Source organism: Pieris brassicae, chromosome 8 (genome assembly GCF_905147105.1).
Source record: "Pieris brassicae chromosome 8, ilPieBrab1.1, whole genome shotgun sequence".
NCBI classification, from domain to species: domain Eukaryota; kingdom Metazoa; phylum Arthropoda; class Insecta; order Lepidoptera; family Pieridae; genus Pieris; species Pieris brassicae.
Window position 1 is genome coordinate 14,115,468 of NC_059672.1, and position 17,991 is coordinate 14,133,458.

General features: G+C 32.4%; 1 protein-coding gene across 1 annotated transcript; it reads left to right on the top strand.

Moving 5' to 3' along the window:
• Positions 1-718: 718 nt before the first annotated feature.
• LOC123713796 (5-hydroxytryptamine receptor 1A-alpha) lies at positions 719-16,987 on the top strand. Its single transcript, XM_045667653.1, has 2 exons — positions 719-1,004; positions 15,489-16,987. Exons 1-2 carry the CDS (start codon positions 829-831, stop codon positions 16,765-16,767), a joined length of 1,455 nt encoding a protein of 484 aa, XP_045523609.1. The 5' UTR covers positions 719-828; the 3' UTR covers positions 16,768-16,987.
• The last annotated feature ends 1,004 nt before the right edge of the window (positions 16,988-17,991 follow it).

The window sequence follows — 17,991 nt, forward strand, 5'->3', positions numbered from 1 at the left end:
TTTAACTTGTTGAATATTTAATGCATCCAATGAATAAAGTATGTAAGAGTGTTGTTTGAATTTTTGTCATAAAGATGATATAAATGTGTGTAATAAGGCGGAATAAATGGGTATAAAATATGCATTAAATGAATAAACTTTTGTTCCAGTTGGCTAGTAGAATTATATTTGTAATACAGCAATAATAATAGTATTATCTAAATCATTTGCGCATTTGACCGCTACCTCCTTGCAAAAACCCGCAGCAGGTTTTAATTGTAACATTATAAACGTTCATGAGTCATGACGTAAATTGTAATACATATAAATGTATAGATGTGCCATAAGTACGATTTTTTACCTAATGATCTATAACATGTATACAAATATTAGATGTCGAGAGATACCGCAATAAACTTGGAACTCTCAATGATTCCAACTTAATATATGCTTTATTATTAAGTTGTATTCAGAATAGCGTTTACAATAAAAGTATTGAAGTCATTCCAAAGTCTAATGGTATAAATATTTAACTATAGTAGAGTTATATATACCTTAGAGGATTATCATCAGCCGGCCCATAGCCAATTCCTTTCGATGAAAGAGTAAAAAAATAGTATTTTGTACAGCTGACCGCTTTATTCAAAAGCGCTTTTTGGCTTGAGCGGTATAACAATTCATGGAAGAGTCGGTAACACTGGCAGCGGTTGCCCGTTGCCGTTTAGTTCAGTTGTCAACGGACAGCGATACGAGAAAGACGCTGCCAAACGGCTTAGCGTGTTCTCAAAACTTAACGCGATTACTGCAGTTAAACTGAGAGTGTTGCGTGTCAGTGTTAGTGATGTCTATATGGAACAATTTAAACTCTTGTCTAGTAGACGAGCGTTGACTGAGGGAATGGAACCGAACCACCAGCTGGTTGAGGAGGTGTTTCTCCTCGCACTGTTTTTGGTTTCAACCGCAGGCAACTCGCTGTCCCTGTTGGTCTTCTGTCGACGACCAGGATTGAGGACGATTTCAAATCGGTAAGCTTACCATTTTTGTATTGCAGGATTTTATTCAAGGCTGACTGGTTTCTAAAATGCATTCAGTTACGTATCCTCGTAGTTCCCACGCTTAAAATGCCCTAACATTTGTCAGTATTAAATTAAAATCTTAATTCTAAAGTATAAACATTACCCTCTAAACTAAATACGTTATTTCAAATAGTGTCAAACTTTCTTAAATTTGTTTCACTTTCAAAATACAAGCTGTCTGACGCGATTTTATTTACAAATTGCGTACATTAACTCAAATCTATTTCAATTTTTTGACAAACTCAGCTACTGTTGGGGCTTTGCCAAACCCGGTATTATTATTAGAAGTGTATCTACCTGGAGACAGCCTATCGATAACAAAGACAGTAACCTGAGCAACTTTAAAAAGACAAAACATTCAAATGCTGCAATGTATTTCGTGTTTCAACACTGAGAAGGTCATCGCGGATAAGCACTAAAACCTACTTTGATGTTAAAAAGTAAAATTCAACGTCAGTTAAAAAGAAAAAGTATTGTAAAGTGACTTTTCCCTGATTACTTTCCCGGAACTGTAATTGTATTCAATCATGCAAATATATTGTGGATACAAAATTTCTTTATGAAAATTGGTTATTTTAGTATTTTATATTTATACATATTAGATAATGTCAAAGACAATATTTATTGAATGCATTTTTGACTTTGTGTTTTTTATATACCCATCAATCACTTTCCTAATAACTACTACATGTAACTAGTCATTGATATTCTAAATAAATTAACCTAATTACGCATTCGAGTATTAACTGCGAAAAGCGATCAAGGTTTATAACTCCGGTAGGTATCGCAAGTTGAAATGTTTATGGCTCCAAGATATAACCATAAAAACTGTAAGTTAAACTATAGGCATTAAAATTATTATCACAAAACATCTTGAATTTTTCTGTTATAAAATTAAGAATATAGAAAATTCTGAACAAGTCTTTTTTAGTTTTATCACATTGTATAATACTGAAAAAACCCATTTATTAATTATAGCGGTAAAATTCAAAGAAAATTATCACTAAGCTGACTGTATAATACAATGCAGTGTTGTAACTATGTGCATTGTTTAAGTCAATGCTATCTTTCATTATTGCAAATATATTGGGCAAATTCTGAACATACATTTTTTGTAATTGATGTATGTAGTCTCGTAATTTACAAATGGCCAGAGCGTTTATTTCGACTAACTGGCAATTTTTTGCTTTAAGTGTATTATGCAATTTAATATATTACCTGCGCATGCGTTTGCATGGATACAATGAAAATATTAAACTCAATCAAATGTCACTATTCCCTGTGTCATTTAGGATTAAACAGATTTCTTTATCATTAGCAAAAAAAACCGAAATCGGTACAAAGGTTCGATTCAATCAAGAATTTTAGCATTTCAGAGCCAATTCTGACATAGCCGAATTATATTAGTGACACAAAAAACATGTGATTTTAAGTTAAGTAAGAAAGGGAATTACCCGAGCAATGAAATACAAAGGAAAATAATTATGAACTGACAAGAAATTATCGCTTTCAAGCTACTTCAATTGTGAGTTTTAAATTCTTTAGATTATTTAGAGATAAGCGGATTAGTAAAAACTTATAATTTATTTGATAAATAAAAGTATTAAATAGAGAACTGCATTTTGGACTCATCAAATCATGAGGCAATTGATATAATCAAAATAAAAGTTTATTATTTCGGCTTAGTTATTTTATCAAATAAACTCATACGATAGCAACATCGGCACAGTCCGCGTCACCCACTATAATCAATGTTTTGCAGAGATGGTTCTGCGTTGAGATATATTTATGATATTTTTCTCTTGTTATTATTTAAACATAGAGCGGTGTTAGCCTAGTGACTTCAGCGTGCGACTCTCATCCCTGAAGTCGTAGGTTCTTTCGCATTTAACATTCGCTCGAACGGTGAAGGAAAACATCGCGAGGAAACCGGCTTGCCTTAGACACAAAAAGTTTTGTTTAAATTTTATTATTAAAACATGGTCTGGCTTTAGACCCTAATAAGTAGTTCTTGTGGCATAATATATAAATGCCCGCTTTCTACCACGGTCTTTGAACTCTGATAAAGTTTCCACATGGTAGTGAGTCATGAATTGACCCTTGATACTAGTTTTCAATGTAGCGTAGTACTATCCGTTACCTGCTATAATGACAAAGAGAATAATAAAACATGTTATCTTATCTTAATAAGGTTTGAGAAGTTATTTTAATATATTATTCGTACAACGATATCTTTTTGTATCTTAAGGATCAAACGATATCTTTTGTAATCAAAGGTAGAGTAGAACACGTCTAAGTTAATTTATGCCAATAGTCTGTTCTCTTATAAATAATTATTACTGTATTAAATCAATTCCGGGTTTTAAGTTGCACGTATTTATATCACAGTAAAAATCCGCCCACTATCAATTGCTCATTTGGTCAGCGCATGTAATTAAATTTGTAATATTAATTTTATTTGTATGGACAACTGATATATCTATTTAGCTTAAGAAGACGTTTATTATTTCTAGGACAGTCATTTAACTGTGTACATACTCAAACGTTACATTAATACATTTTTATTATCAATGACAGTAAAATTGTATTCATCGGTCAGTTCTCGATAACATCGTATTTAATATCTAATCATTCTACTATGGAAAAGAACTTATGATTAATGTCTACAACACACGGAAGTTGAAAAATATGTAGTTTCTTGTATTGCCTTATAATATGGTCGGCGGCACTAAAATAGGATGAAGTTAGCGGGAAGGACTTTGTCAGTTGCCAAAATCTATCACCCGGAAGTCGACATTATGACAGGCGGAACAGTGTTATATGTAAATAAAGCGCACTATTCATTTTAGCTTGTCCTAAACTAAAAAGTAGAACTTGCTACACTGCTTTAAAAGCTAAGAAGGTGATTAACATTTTTATTTTCGAAATGAATATATGATCTCTAATATATATATCTATATATATAAAATAAGAATGAGGTACTTAAAACACCTCTGTTTTGAGGGTACGAAACAAGGCTGCAAATCATCTGTCAAATAAGAATTAAAATGTGCCTTTTGGAAACCAGTTGTGTTAACGAATTGTATTAAAAAAATATAATTTAAATTTACACAAAAAGTGTTATTCAAGGAAATAATTTTAATTTAAAATCAATTACGTGATTCTATTCATTATGGAAGAAGCCGCCATCTTGATATGGCGTCATTAATTCTTGTTTAAACCAAAGAGGATTTACATTATTATGTCTGAAAAACGCTGTTAGCCTGGTCCCTTTATCATTATATAGAGTAAAAGTATTGTTAATTACATCGTGACGTGGTGAGAAAAAATCCGGACATGTATTAGTTAAAAACTTATAAAATACTTTTTTATCTAAAGATACAAATAAGCCAATACATTATTTTATTAAAGGATGTAAAATTCCACATTTTCATAAAGCGAAGTAATCGACATTTTATTAGTCACCGTGTAATTGTAATTTTTACAATTTAGTTTATACTCAATATAATCTGTATTTATTGGATTTTTTGAAATCATACATATTGGCATTTCAATTTTCTATTTAACTGGCCATATTATTTGGATAATTTTATAGCGTTTAAAAGTAATGAATAATTTTGTTTAATTAAGATTGAAAGTCAGTAAAGGTAACTCTTGATTCCTAGAAAACGGATAAACCTTACCTTGCCATGAGCCTTGGTCAATACTAAAAAATAATTATATAATTTTCTAGACATAATTTATTTCACAATAGTTTTCTTTTAATTTTCAAAGGAAGATGCTAAGATATGACGCGTTCTTCGTTACTTTTGTTAATATTACATTTTAATAAACCAAATTACATACCAAGTCTTTCCGCTTTCAGAATATACCTTCATCATAGATAACTTTATCATTGTAGGTCATTCATTAAAAACCAATTGCCTGTTCAAATTCTAATCCATTAACCTATGATGAATCTTAAATGTGATTTAATGATGTTGTGAAAACTATTTTAGTAATTGATGTTGAAGGTCATTAACATTATTATTATTTACTAAGATTAGACAAAGTTAATTTTCTTAATGTAAACATTGTATGTTAAGAATTTTGTAAATATTTTAATATTAATATATATTCCCGTAAAAGGTATTGCATTAACCAACCTTTAATATTTACCGCGGCGTAACGTACTTATTAGTTGGACATTAGTTAAACACGGACTTCAACCTTTAATCGTAAATAAATAGTAAGAACAGATCTTGGTCAAGCTCAAAATTAGGTCGATAGATTAAAAATCAATAATACCACAGACAACAGACTATAAAAATTCCTTGACAGAGACATTGTGCAGAATATCGAATATTATCTATTGAATGAAATTGTGTCAAGAACTAGTAGTGAGATATAATTTTTATTCTGTTTAGTAATAACAATCTGAAGTCTTATTTTACAAATGTCAAATTGAATATGCAAAATCGACGTCTATGTAAGGTTGGGGCTCCTAAAAAACTTCAAGTGCATATAAACATAACTTTATAATAAATATTGCTTTACGTACTAAATTAATATTTTTTACGACCAGTGTTGGCCTAAGTGGCTTTAGCGCGCGAATCTCATTCCTGAGGTCGTAGGTTCTATCCCCGGCTGTGCACCAATGGACATGTTGTGGTAGAAAAATCAAGACCAAAGTTCAACTTATAATTTAGCACTATGGTTATCGCATTAATTAATTGTTATGTGACCAGGTTCACAATTGTTTTCCAGTACATTTACCAAGGAATTATATAGTTACAAATGATATCTACAATCAATATTCTTAACTTGATGTATATTATATACTACACTATTTCTATGAAATAAACATTCAGATCTTGATTGGTAGCAATGTCTCGTTCGCGTCATTTGACAATAAGCAAGACAATACATGTGCACTGTGCAGTCCTTTTGAACTAATTTGAAAATTTTCTAGTCGTAAATCCATTGAGCCGTGAAAATTAGAGCAACTTGTCAACTCGTATTAATTGTCTGTGTTCAGTGACATTTACTTTGTTTTCTTTAAGTAAAAAGTTTTAATTAAACACACCGAACGGAAATTAAATAACGAAGCATAGACAATTTCTTCTCCTTTTATTTTTCATCGATATAGAATATAAATTTTTATATACACCTTTTTGTGAATAAGCAATAATGTAAGAATTACTGGATCTAATGCTTTATGACTAAAGAAATACTATACGTGCCAAAATTTGAATTTTGCGTAGTTTTCGATGTGCAACATTGTAAAGGAAGATTCATCAATAATAAATTACATCTATCCATACCCTACAGATATTTTACACGTGTAATACATATAAGTAGTACGTTTGCCTTTTAGGTAGAGATCATGAAATATTTACGACTGCATATTAAATTTTTAAAGATTTTGTATGATTAGATGGTTTGGTAAAGCATTAACTTCATAATTATGATTTAAATAAAAAGACATATATTCATATTATCAAACTGTATATACAATAAACTATTATCAATCAGGTAAAATTCATTATTAATATACAGAAGATGAATGTAGTGTAAACTATGAAAGGAAGAGTAATCCCCGATGCAGTGGACAAGGTTACACGGAATAAATCAAATGTAATTATAATTATTGTAGTTATTTCGTAAACAATACGGATTGAATAAGAATGCGAAATCACGTAACATTGTCGTTATGAAACCATGCCTTTGTTGTTATTACTAGATCACATTTTAATGCGCCATCTTTTTAATTAATGTTATCGGGGAGACCATAGGTTCGTTGTCATTTAACAAACCTTTAGTAATTTTAAATGTTATACATTTGTTCATTGACCTATTACTGATGCTAATAAGTATTATATGGAGCGTACTTAGTAACATATCCGCCTCAAACCAGTTCACGTTGACAAATTACTGATGTCACTTTCTTTGTGTTTCAAATGCCACTTTCCATGCTGATCGAATGTTTACCGATTGCTTATATTTACATTGTTTCGTAAAGCAATAGCTAGGTGGAACAATAAAATACAAATTATCGTTGTGACTACTCGGAATGGCACATAAAAGGATTTTCATATCGCGATTCATAATTCAGTCGCACAACTTAGGCTTGCACTAAAAGTCTTCACTTCATCGGCTTTATTTTTATGTCGTCTTATGGGCTAAAATATTTTGACCGTAGCTTAAAGTATTTCATTAAATATTTTCTTTAGCTCTATTTAAATTATGCATTATAAATAGAGTATGTACTGATCAATACTATCATACTTAGAACAACCTATTCGCAGATTGTTATCTATGGTAACTAAGCTCAGGTTCGTTGGAGGTCAACTTATCTATTTGTTCCTGTCAATTATTGGCGCGTATTTTTGGGACTTGGTTGCCATTTGCATTTGAATATAACCGGAAACTTGTTAGACGATCTTTCATTCAAAGCCAAAGTGCTATTTCGGGTATGAACCGTATGCATTACTTAATTGGAGTCGAAATCATTTGTACAATAACTTTTTCCTCTTTGATTCATTCAGTATTGTACCACAGACAATGTGTTTCTCATAAATGCCTCTTTGAACAAGGTCGTATACTCGGTGATGATAGTCTTTAAATTAATTTAGTTGGATACTGATATGATTCATTAATCTAATAGGAAACTGGTCCACTTTAACATTAATTTATTGAACCAAGTTTAGACATACATTCATTATAATATATTTTCAACACGTGTTGTCTAGCACTGTCAATTGTTCTAGATTAAAATATAGTTTCAATAACTACCTGAGTAGGTAGATATAGCAGTAGCGCAATATTAAATTATCATATTAGTTAAAACCACCTTAAGAAGATCACTACACTTTTTAAAATTGTTAGATAGACAATGTCAACCATTAAATTGTAAGTTAAGTACTCATAAATAAATTCATTATACAGGTGTTACAGCTATTGTTTCGTGAACAAACAATAGGTAAATTACATGATTACTTTTTTATAAAGGGTAAAGGAATAGACAAACGTTAACCGATTTAACAATTGCTTAATTTCTGGGGTCACAAGGCTCGTCGTGCCTCTATTTGAAAATCATATTTTTTTAAATCACCATCAAACAGTCACATAGCGAAATAGGGAACTACCCTATAAAATGATTTAAATAGTCCGGGAAATTAGTACAATATTCATGAGTACATAATAAAGATTAATATACCATTCACATAATATGACGGAACAATAGAGGAAAATAAGAAGAGACTTGTAACAATTATTGCATAAGTTATACAAAACGTAGGTATTGTGACATCTATATCACCACATCTGTAACAACATGACATTGTAAACGTATTATAAAACACCTTTGAAAGAATATGAAACTTAAATTTGTATGACATAATTAATTTCTGAACGAATATTATTCGATGTTTGGTGTTAGAGTTTGTAGTCTACATCGAGTAAAAACATTTTGCCATGACTTAAATCTGTTCAATTTTGCAATTTATCATTTCCTGAATGTTAAACTAATAGGTAACGGTTTTGAAACAGCAATTAGTCAGCCAATTGGAAGTTAACTATTCAAATATAATCTGTATTACATTGGTTTATTCCGAAGGTAAGGCCATTCGAGAGGTTATTTCGTGACAGACATTTCTTTTATACGTAACCAAACTCATGCGTAAAAAAAACTATTTGGTTTATACAGCATCTTATGCATTGTCAATTTATTATTTATCTCTATGATTTAGCAAATCGTTAGTCAAAAGAAAATAATAAATTAATGTCATTTTATGCTAAAACCTTGACCGTGAAATATACATTTAGCGTGTCGCTAATAGGTAACAAATTGGAATAATTTATTAGTTCCACGAATTTTTCATAGAAAGCTATTTTTTTCTCGCTTCATAATTTATGAATGCTATCTATTTCCTTTGCTCTTTAATTCAAAAAAAGACTTGGCTTCGGTATCATAATTTACGAATTCACGTCACTTCGTTAATATTCATTGTAATACAATTGAAAACCAATTTTGGCTGGCGGCCATTTTTATTACTAATTACCTGCTATTGACGCAACCAAAGAATAGGTATATTGTAGAAATATTAAAGTATTTGGCTTAAGCAATTTTCAGGTATTTTCTTTCAAAAACTTGTTTTTCTTGTATTAGACTCGAACATAACACTCTGGTAGTTCATTCTTAACTTTTATGATATTTCGAGCAAGAACTCGAGATGGAGAACTCTTATATATACTCTCAATCAAAACATGTTATAAGTTATTTTCAACTTATATAAAATCACGTACAAATAAAATATGTGTATGAAATAACATAGACATTGTTCGAGAAATGTAAAATATTTTCAACATTTGTACGAGATTAAATTTTTTAAATCAAAACTTCTCTGAAGATTTTTTTTATTCCGTTTGCAATGCATAAACCATAGACTAGCCTTTTGTCTAGAACCCTGTTTAACCACCACAGTCACGGACAATGCAATTCCATACAACAATGAAATTTTGAAATACAAGTCGTTTGTTTTGCTTGCATTTAGAATCGTTTCTGTTTCACACTTTTTTTTATTGTCTGGAATTTCTCTTTATTTAAGAATGTTTAACTAAGCAATATAACATAGTTAAACCTATTGCATTCTGTGAATAGCACGTTAAACAGCTGTTACTAAACTCACCATCGTTGTAAGTCGGTAAACATCATGCATTAGATAACAAAATGAAGTATATTTAGAACTAAATAATATAGTTTATGATATATGATAAGTAAATTACGTTGGGCTTGTTCGGTTGACTGTAATTTATTTCTATCTCTTGTCTACTGACATGTAATGTAACAGGTATGAGGGAGATATCTGAAACTATGACTAATGCTTTTACGCTTAGCGTTTTATATTGAACAATAACGATTAGGAATACTGAGTTCAACTTAACTTTAATATGCCTTTTAGTCATTGACCAAACGTAATTATGATTTTGAAAGTTTAATTAAAATTCGACGCATGTTTTTGAAAATGGTAATCATATCGTGTACCAGATATTTTATATACGAACGAAATTAGTAGTCATAAATTCCTTAATCCTATTACGGCATCCGAAATCGTATGTGACGCATTATTTATCTGTCCTCCAATTGTTTATCTCTGCGGTATACCTATGCGCCATTAACAATCAATTGGTTAGATTCTGTGGAATTTTGAATTTAGAACGTATTAACTTTAACAATACTGACTGTAGACTAAAAAGGTTTTACATAAAATCAGCAAAATAAAAAATATTCTCGTTTTAATGTAAACAAGACATTTAAATCATTACCATAACGAAATTATATTTCATTTAAACCACAGACAAGTGTCGCTATGCCTACCTGAGATATTATAACTTGGTTTACGGATGTTACATTATTCAGTATTCATCGTCGAAGAAGGCCAATCCATGGTTTGTATTTAAAATTCATTCTATAAACGTAACAAAAGATCTTCTGATAATGCCGTGTACTTAATTTTTTTAAAATTTATTTTATAATCCTAGTTTTGCTGCAACTGATTGTTATTGGTCAGCGCGTTTATGCGTGCGTCTTTGCTTTAGGGAGCGTTCAAGTATTACGTCATGCAATTTTTGGAGATTCTTGACGCTCCCTTACGTGAATTAACCTTTAAACAAATCTTCTTTAACGGATAATAGTGAAATTAATCCAGGATATGTAGGGATGAATTCTTAATGAAACGTGGGACAGACACAATATTGCCCACATAGCTCAGGAACAAAGGTGAAAGGACTCATAACAGTAGTAATACTTATGAAATAGAATTATTCGTGGTTTTTCGTGGTTCTTGATGTCTTGGCAAACAATTTATATCGAAGCATAATTTTCTGCGGAGTAATATATACACATCTTTAATTAAAATTAAACCAGTACGAGCATTTAAAGTACACACCAAATACTTTTTTATCATTATAATAATGGCACTATAAAACCGCTCACTTATACCTACATTTATTTTTAAATTATTATAGGTAAACGAAAGTTTTTATTTCACGTGTAATTTATTAGTTTTTAATTTCCTTAAACCAAAGATTAAATAGGTAAATAAAAAATAAATTTGCCAATGACGTTCAAAATACATTTAGCTCATCTTTATTAATTACAAAAGTATTTATAAAAATATAATTAAGTGTTTTTTTTAATTTGTCGATTTGAATTCACGACACCCATTGTTACAATTGTATCTGACGCGGAAACCGGAAAGCTAAAAAGAAACTCACGCGCAGGCTTTTGTCGTTCAAACTTCCTTGCCTTTCCCAGCCTTCACCTTTTTATTTTACGTCAGTTCCTATCCAAATTTATTGTTTACAATGGATGGAAAGACAATTTAATTTTTTTTGACGTTTTCGAAAGCCTTTGCCTTTAGCGCTTTTAATGATTATTTTTACTTAGATTGGTATTATTTACCATTTCTGTATGTATGTGTGTATGATAAAAAACGTGAAAAGTCGATTCCAGAAGTGAACAGCTGACATATCATGAAAAACTGAATACATAGATTAAAAATGTTGCCGAACTTTCTGGAAATACCTTGTAATTTTGGTTTGGCATGTTAGAGAGTGGGTCCTTTCCATTGTAGGATCAACCGGTTATACGACTTTTACTATTCTGCACTAACGTTTGACCGTTCATAATTAACATCTATTAGACTACTATTTTGTAAACTTCCTTAGCCAAAGTTCTAAAAGTAACGGTTTTATTGCTGATGTGAAGTAATAATCAATCTAAGAAATATCATAAATATTCCTATTCTACAGATAAGAAATGGACTAAACTGGACTAACAACAATAGACGAAATTTGTAATAAAAAACGAAGCCATTCCTAGACCCATGTCACAAGTTTGACAGTTGAGTGCTTTGATTTATTGACGTGTGACTAACCGCTACATTAAACAATGGTTGGGCCCGAGTCCCACGAAATCACATAAATTACTTTAATGACTCATTAAGCCATAGAGGATACGAAATCAAACGTCCATCTAGCGAATTTGGTCGCGGCCTTTTTTGAGGCTGTTGTGTCACCTTGGCTCTTTTGGCGGGATGTTGTTTATGGCAAACATTTAAAAGTTAAAAAGAAGATAAGACATTGATAATTCCGAGTTAGTTCTTACATTATGATATTGGAATGTTTTTAAAAAGTAATTTACGTAGTAAAAAGACATTGTTATCTTTTTTTGTGTTGAAACTCGAAAAAGGTAAATTAAAAATATAGTGTTAAATGTTTCATGGATAGATTAATCAATGTGCTTATTTTACGGTCACATGAGCTAAAATAATCGTAACATTATATCGTGCAATAACACTTCTTCAATAATACGTAATTTATCTTTCGTGTAGGAAAGATTAGACTGAACACTTCTCTAATAACTAGGGTTTCCCGTCAACCGACTTGTGTATTATTAACACTCGTGTATTTTGTATAGATAAACATTACGATAAAGTTTATTATCCTAGAAAAAAATATTGAATTATACGCTATAATATATATATATATATTTAATATATCATTCATAATTAGTATAACTTTTTATTGTTTATCAATTATGAACAAAATAACATACGGATAATGATTCCAAGAATATTTTTTTGCTATGACGCCTTGAGTTTGCCGGTCCTTGTAACACTAAAACGTAAGATTATGTTTATAAATATAACATGTTATTTTTAAGTTTTGTTGTTTACAATCGATATAATGTTTGCATTATAAAATTTTCCATCAAGAACAGTTTTGATTTGTTATTGCTCCTTTTTTTTTGTTGAAATTGCCAATAGGTGTGAGCTTAATATATTAAAGCGACGTTTTGATTGTAATGGGATGAGTTGACACACTTATTTTCACAGTGGTGGACCATTTTGGCCTAGAACAGTACGGAACTTATTGAAAGAATTATGAAGTCATAATATATAAAGTAGGCTAAAATTAATTAATAAAGTCCGAAGTGTAGAAATGACCTTATTAGTCAGTACATCTTGTCTTATAAACATGTACTGAAAGATTTCTGTACCGTCACCAAGGATTAGGTAGTATGTTTCATAGGTCCTGCCTAAGCAAAGAATTTTACAAGGAGATTAGTAATGCTTAAAACAAAATGAGGGACTGGTTATACGATCTTAGGGACACTTGACACATTGACAGCCGGAAACCATGTAAATTAGATTTTTTTGATTGTTTGAATACTGGAATATTCTGTTATGAATACGTTGAGCAGGAAAAACATCTGATTACAAAATGTAATGACTGCTTATAATGTTGCTGACAAATGAATGATAAATTGTAGTTTTTATTATATATTTCTATTTTATTGTGTACGAACTCTTTAGTAAGCTAGACAGTGTGAGATTAAATTAAAATCATTCCCTCTAATTGTAATATATTTTTTATTGTTTATTTCTAAAAGCGTGGATTACACATCAATAAATAATTGAGCTTTGTAGTAGGTTTATGGGACAACTTTAACTTATGCCTACGAGAACTATCATATGAATAATCTAGTTTAATTTACAGCTGAGTGTGTACTTTTTAAGATCGTAAAACTCACGTTATGTAGTTATAAAACATATTCACATAATACTTATATCACGTACTTGAGTTTGTACACTGACCTCGACATAATTCACCATCCTGCATTATTTAGACAAAATATGCTAATTGTCTATGTTTTTTCATAATCTATATTTACAAAAACAAATCTTCTCGTTTCTCACAAGTCTTGTCAAATCAAAATTTTCATTGATTTTAAACTCTAAATTTACCTTTAAGTATTCAATTTATTACCGACCCAATTTTTACAAAGTCGTTTTTATATTTGTCATTCAAATAAAAGACAGGAAGCACACTTCAAAAGAAATTAAAGTAATAAATTATTTCGACATTTATCTCTAGATAAATGTGTGATTAGTTACTAGAGAGTACACTATTAGGCCAAGATAACCTTGACAGATTGCAAAATTTGGCAGTTAAAAGTTGTAAGAGAAGTCTTCCTCAATTAGATGTAAAATTATGCCAAATACCTCATTATACTTAATTATCAAAGTAAATCTAAAATGATAATTTGAAAATGGACCTTATACATAGTATATACATCATTAAATAGAAAGATCAATCTCGTTCTATAAATGAAAATATCCTTGACGTATCATCAAGTGATCTTTAACGTTCTTCACGATAAAAAGCTCAGCATATGACACAAATAAAATCAGAATAGCATTATTCAACTGGTAACAGATTGATTAAAAATGATTCCGCCTGCCATGATATATTCCTAGAATATATTACATTTGTTTTTCAAATTAATAGTGTACGAAGGTCCTGGAACCAATGTCACAACTCACAGCAGTAAGGTCATTCTTGCATATGTAAATAGGAACATTCTGGATGACTTATGCTTATATATTTTTTTTAAATACAGCAGAACTTGACCTAATGAAATAGTATTCCGGAATACAAAAGAGCTTCTATAAATATATTTTAGAAGGCTAAGAATAATGAAAATGGTATGTGATTTTTTGACTATAAATAACTTACGAACCCGTTTTAGCCGAGAACATTTCATTTATTTTTTATGCTTGAGGAAGCCTTTGAACATGACGTGACAAACTTTTTGTAAAGCTCATGAAGCAAGATGTTTCTTTTATGACTTATAAATAACCAACTTTCGTTGTAATAATAAATATAACCAAGTATACTTTTTTAAAAACGGCGTCATCACTTTCCCTTAATTCTAAAAATATTTATATACAGGTAACATTTTTATTTCGATGTTCAATCTTAGTGACTAAAGAAAGTTTACTTCATGAATTACGTCTAAGGAGACTAAATTAAAAATAACATAGAACTGGTTACTTATATAAGCGTTTATATAAATTAACAAATACAAATATGTCGCAATATTATTTATGATGCCCTTGAAATAGTGCTAAATGTTGACTTCTTAAAATATCACAAACAGTTCGGATTGCACAACTAAGTTACTTGGTCGTTCATGGGAAATTTAATTTCTATAACAAGCTAATGTTTGGACAAATTAAACGTCCATTAACAATGCACTCATTGCTTTCATAACTAATTGATTCGTGTTAATTTACACCCAATCAATCCAAATCTATCCTAATAGCTTACTCGATCATAACAACGTGCCTGATAACATCACGTTGTTTTACGAAACCAAAACGTTAATCTACTTGTATTATTTCAACATATGAGGACAATGATGTAACAGAGATGCCTATTAACTAAAAACAATTGACGTCCTCTTCGTTGAAGGATTTATGATGTAAACACCTATTTTAGCTTCTCAGGGAGTTAGGGAAATATTTTGGAACTGCTACGCTTGTTTTCCTTCGTTAATGTTCCGTTTGTTTTGAATTTACTCAATAAATTCTCTTGTTGTTACAGATTTGTCATCAATCTCCTGGCTACCAATTTGGTAACGACATCCCTGCTCGCGCCCGCATTGTTTGGCGAGCACACTGCACGGGAGAAAGAGGGTTGGATCGAGGCAGGAGACGCGGCCGCCGCAGCATATAGCTTGGCAGCACTTCTTGCTGTTATGCTTATCTCTGTGGACCAGCATCACGCAGTCACCGACCCCCTTCGTTGCCACACGCGGCTGCTACAGCGCCGCCCCGCTGCTCTTTGCGCCGCGACCTGGCTTATAGCGGCCATAGCGGCGTCTTCTCGCGCCGCCATTGCTGTTGTGCGACACTACTACCCCTTGCCGGCTGTTCAAACAGCGGAATTAGCGTATTACATCGTGTATCTAATAGCTGGAATCCTCACCCCAGTGGCTATAGTTTGTATCATGTACGCAAGAATTTACCGTGCGGCTAGGTCTTCGGGCCTTCGGGCCAGAGCACAAGGTGCTAGTGCTCTTCAACTACATGAGCCTCATATTAATTTGCCTGAAGTCATTGAGGAAGGCGAGGGGTTGACTCTCAAAATAGATATGCCAGAAGACGTAGTAGAGGCTGAGCACAAATTTGGTCCATTCCTTCTTCCACCTGAACGACCACTTCGTTGTCCCTCTATCGCAAGCTTAAGAAATTCTCGAAAGGAGGGAAAATCGAATGAAGATTTGAGAAAAGGTTTGCCAGCGGTGAGTTCTGCGCCGTCACTTGCTGTGCCTCTACTAGCAATGCAAACACGTGCTCCAGCGCCTTCAAACAACGGTTCAAGGATTACGTCTATCCGGTGTCGCATATCGAATGCATCATTGTTTAGATATAGGGAAGAATCTCGTGCAGCCCGAGTGGGACTATTGACGGGTGCACTAGTGATGTTGCATGTGCCGCACGCGGCAGTGGCTGTTGTGTCAGCAGTCGCGCCGGGCTTAGCGTCATGCGTACGGACTCCTGCGTTAGTGTTATTGTTACTCGCTTCAGCGTTGTCACCATTCCTATTTGCGTTGCGCTCGCGTCGTGTTCAGCGGGAAGCGAGGCGACTTTTGCTTCCTGAGAAGAGTGCGTGGGAGAGAACGTCTGCGTCGACGGCGGCGGCGGACGGGCAACGCGCTCGTGCTGCCCTTGAGCTGCTGCGAACGTTGACCCCAGACAGCGAGAGAAGAGAGAGTGGAGAAAACCGCACCTCAGTGTCGGGAAACGGATCAGAGGGGGCGTGTCGCAGTTCCTTCAGTTCTGGAGGCAGCACGCAGCTGTCTTCCGCGTCGGACGAGTGACCGGTGCATCTGGGGCCCCAGCCGCCCCGCGGGCCCCTTCAGGCCCCGATCTCGCGGGTTCGATTCACCCCCCGCCCCACCGCTCTACAAATCTGTGATACTAGGATAAGGCGCCCCGCCCTCGGCGCGACCGTTAGACTGATTTAGCATAAGAATATTTATTACTGTGTCCAAGTACCTTTCCGCTCAGCGGAAAATTTTATTACCTGATGATAAATGTATAAAAAATTAAAAGCGTTTTGAAATGTCATTTCGTGGTTTTATTTATTAACCCATATTCAATATAAACCGCAGAATCACATATCCAACCAGAAATAGTGAAGGTTGACAATAAAACTAAAACATGTTGCGAAAACTGCTATTTCATGATTGCACACAGTTTTCCTAATGTTTACTCCATTCCGCTCACTCGAAGGTAAAACACATAGTAGAGAATTGTACCGCAATACTTAATTGTTTTGGAAAAAAAAATATAACTAACGTAAATGATAAATTAACTTTCTATAAAGTTACACACAGTACATGTATATTAGGTGCCTTAATAATACAATGGGAACTTTGAATGAAAACATTTACCTTCAATTTTCCAACCCTAGCACAACGTGGACACTTTTATTGATAATTAAGAAAATCCAATGGATGTAATATTTATCAATTAGGTTGATAAGCCAAACATAGTCTGGAAAAACTAAATATTAAAAGCGCTAAAACATCTTTGAAGCTACTAAAATAAGAATAAGTTTTATTTACAATATCAGTATGTTAAAGAAATCTTTTTGTATGCTATCTTACAAAAATTTAGTTTCTGAATAACTTTTTTATTTCGTATAAATTGAATAAAAACAAATAAGTTTCACAATAAACACAACTTATATCCATATTTTAATAAAGCTTTAATAGAATAGAGTTTTTATTAGAGATTATTAGGAAATATTGTATACTTAGGACCGTACCACTCTCACAAGGTCCTTCCGACCCTTTGGCATTGTAAACACGGCATCACTTAGCAGTAGGTAAGCTTAAAATTCTCTGTCAAAAATGTTATCTTTGAATCAAGCAAAGGAAGTGTTCCATTTTCAAATATAATCTATGGAATTGAAAACCGATGCAGGATGTTAGTCTCCAATCGTTACATCACTAGAAAACGTGCCTGAAAATTATTTATCATCTTTGTTGAGATTAGGGATGTTACGGGATTTATAGTAAAATACCTCTTATTCATAA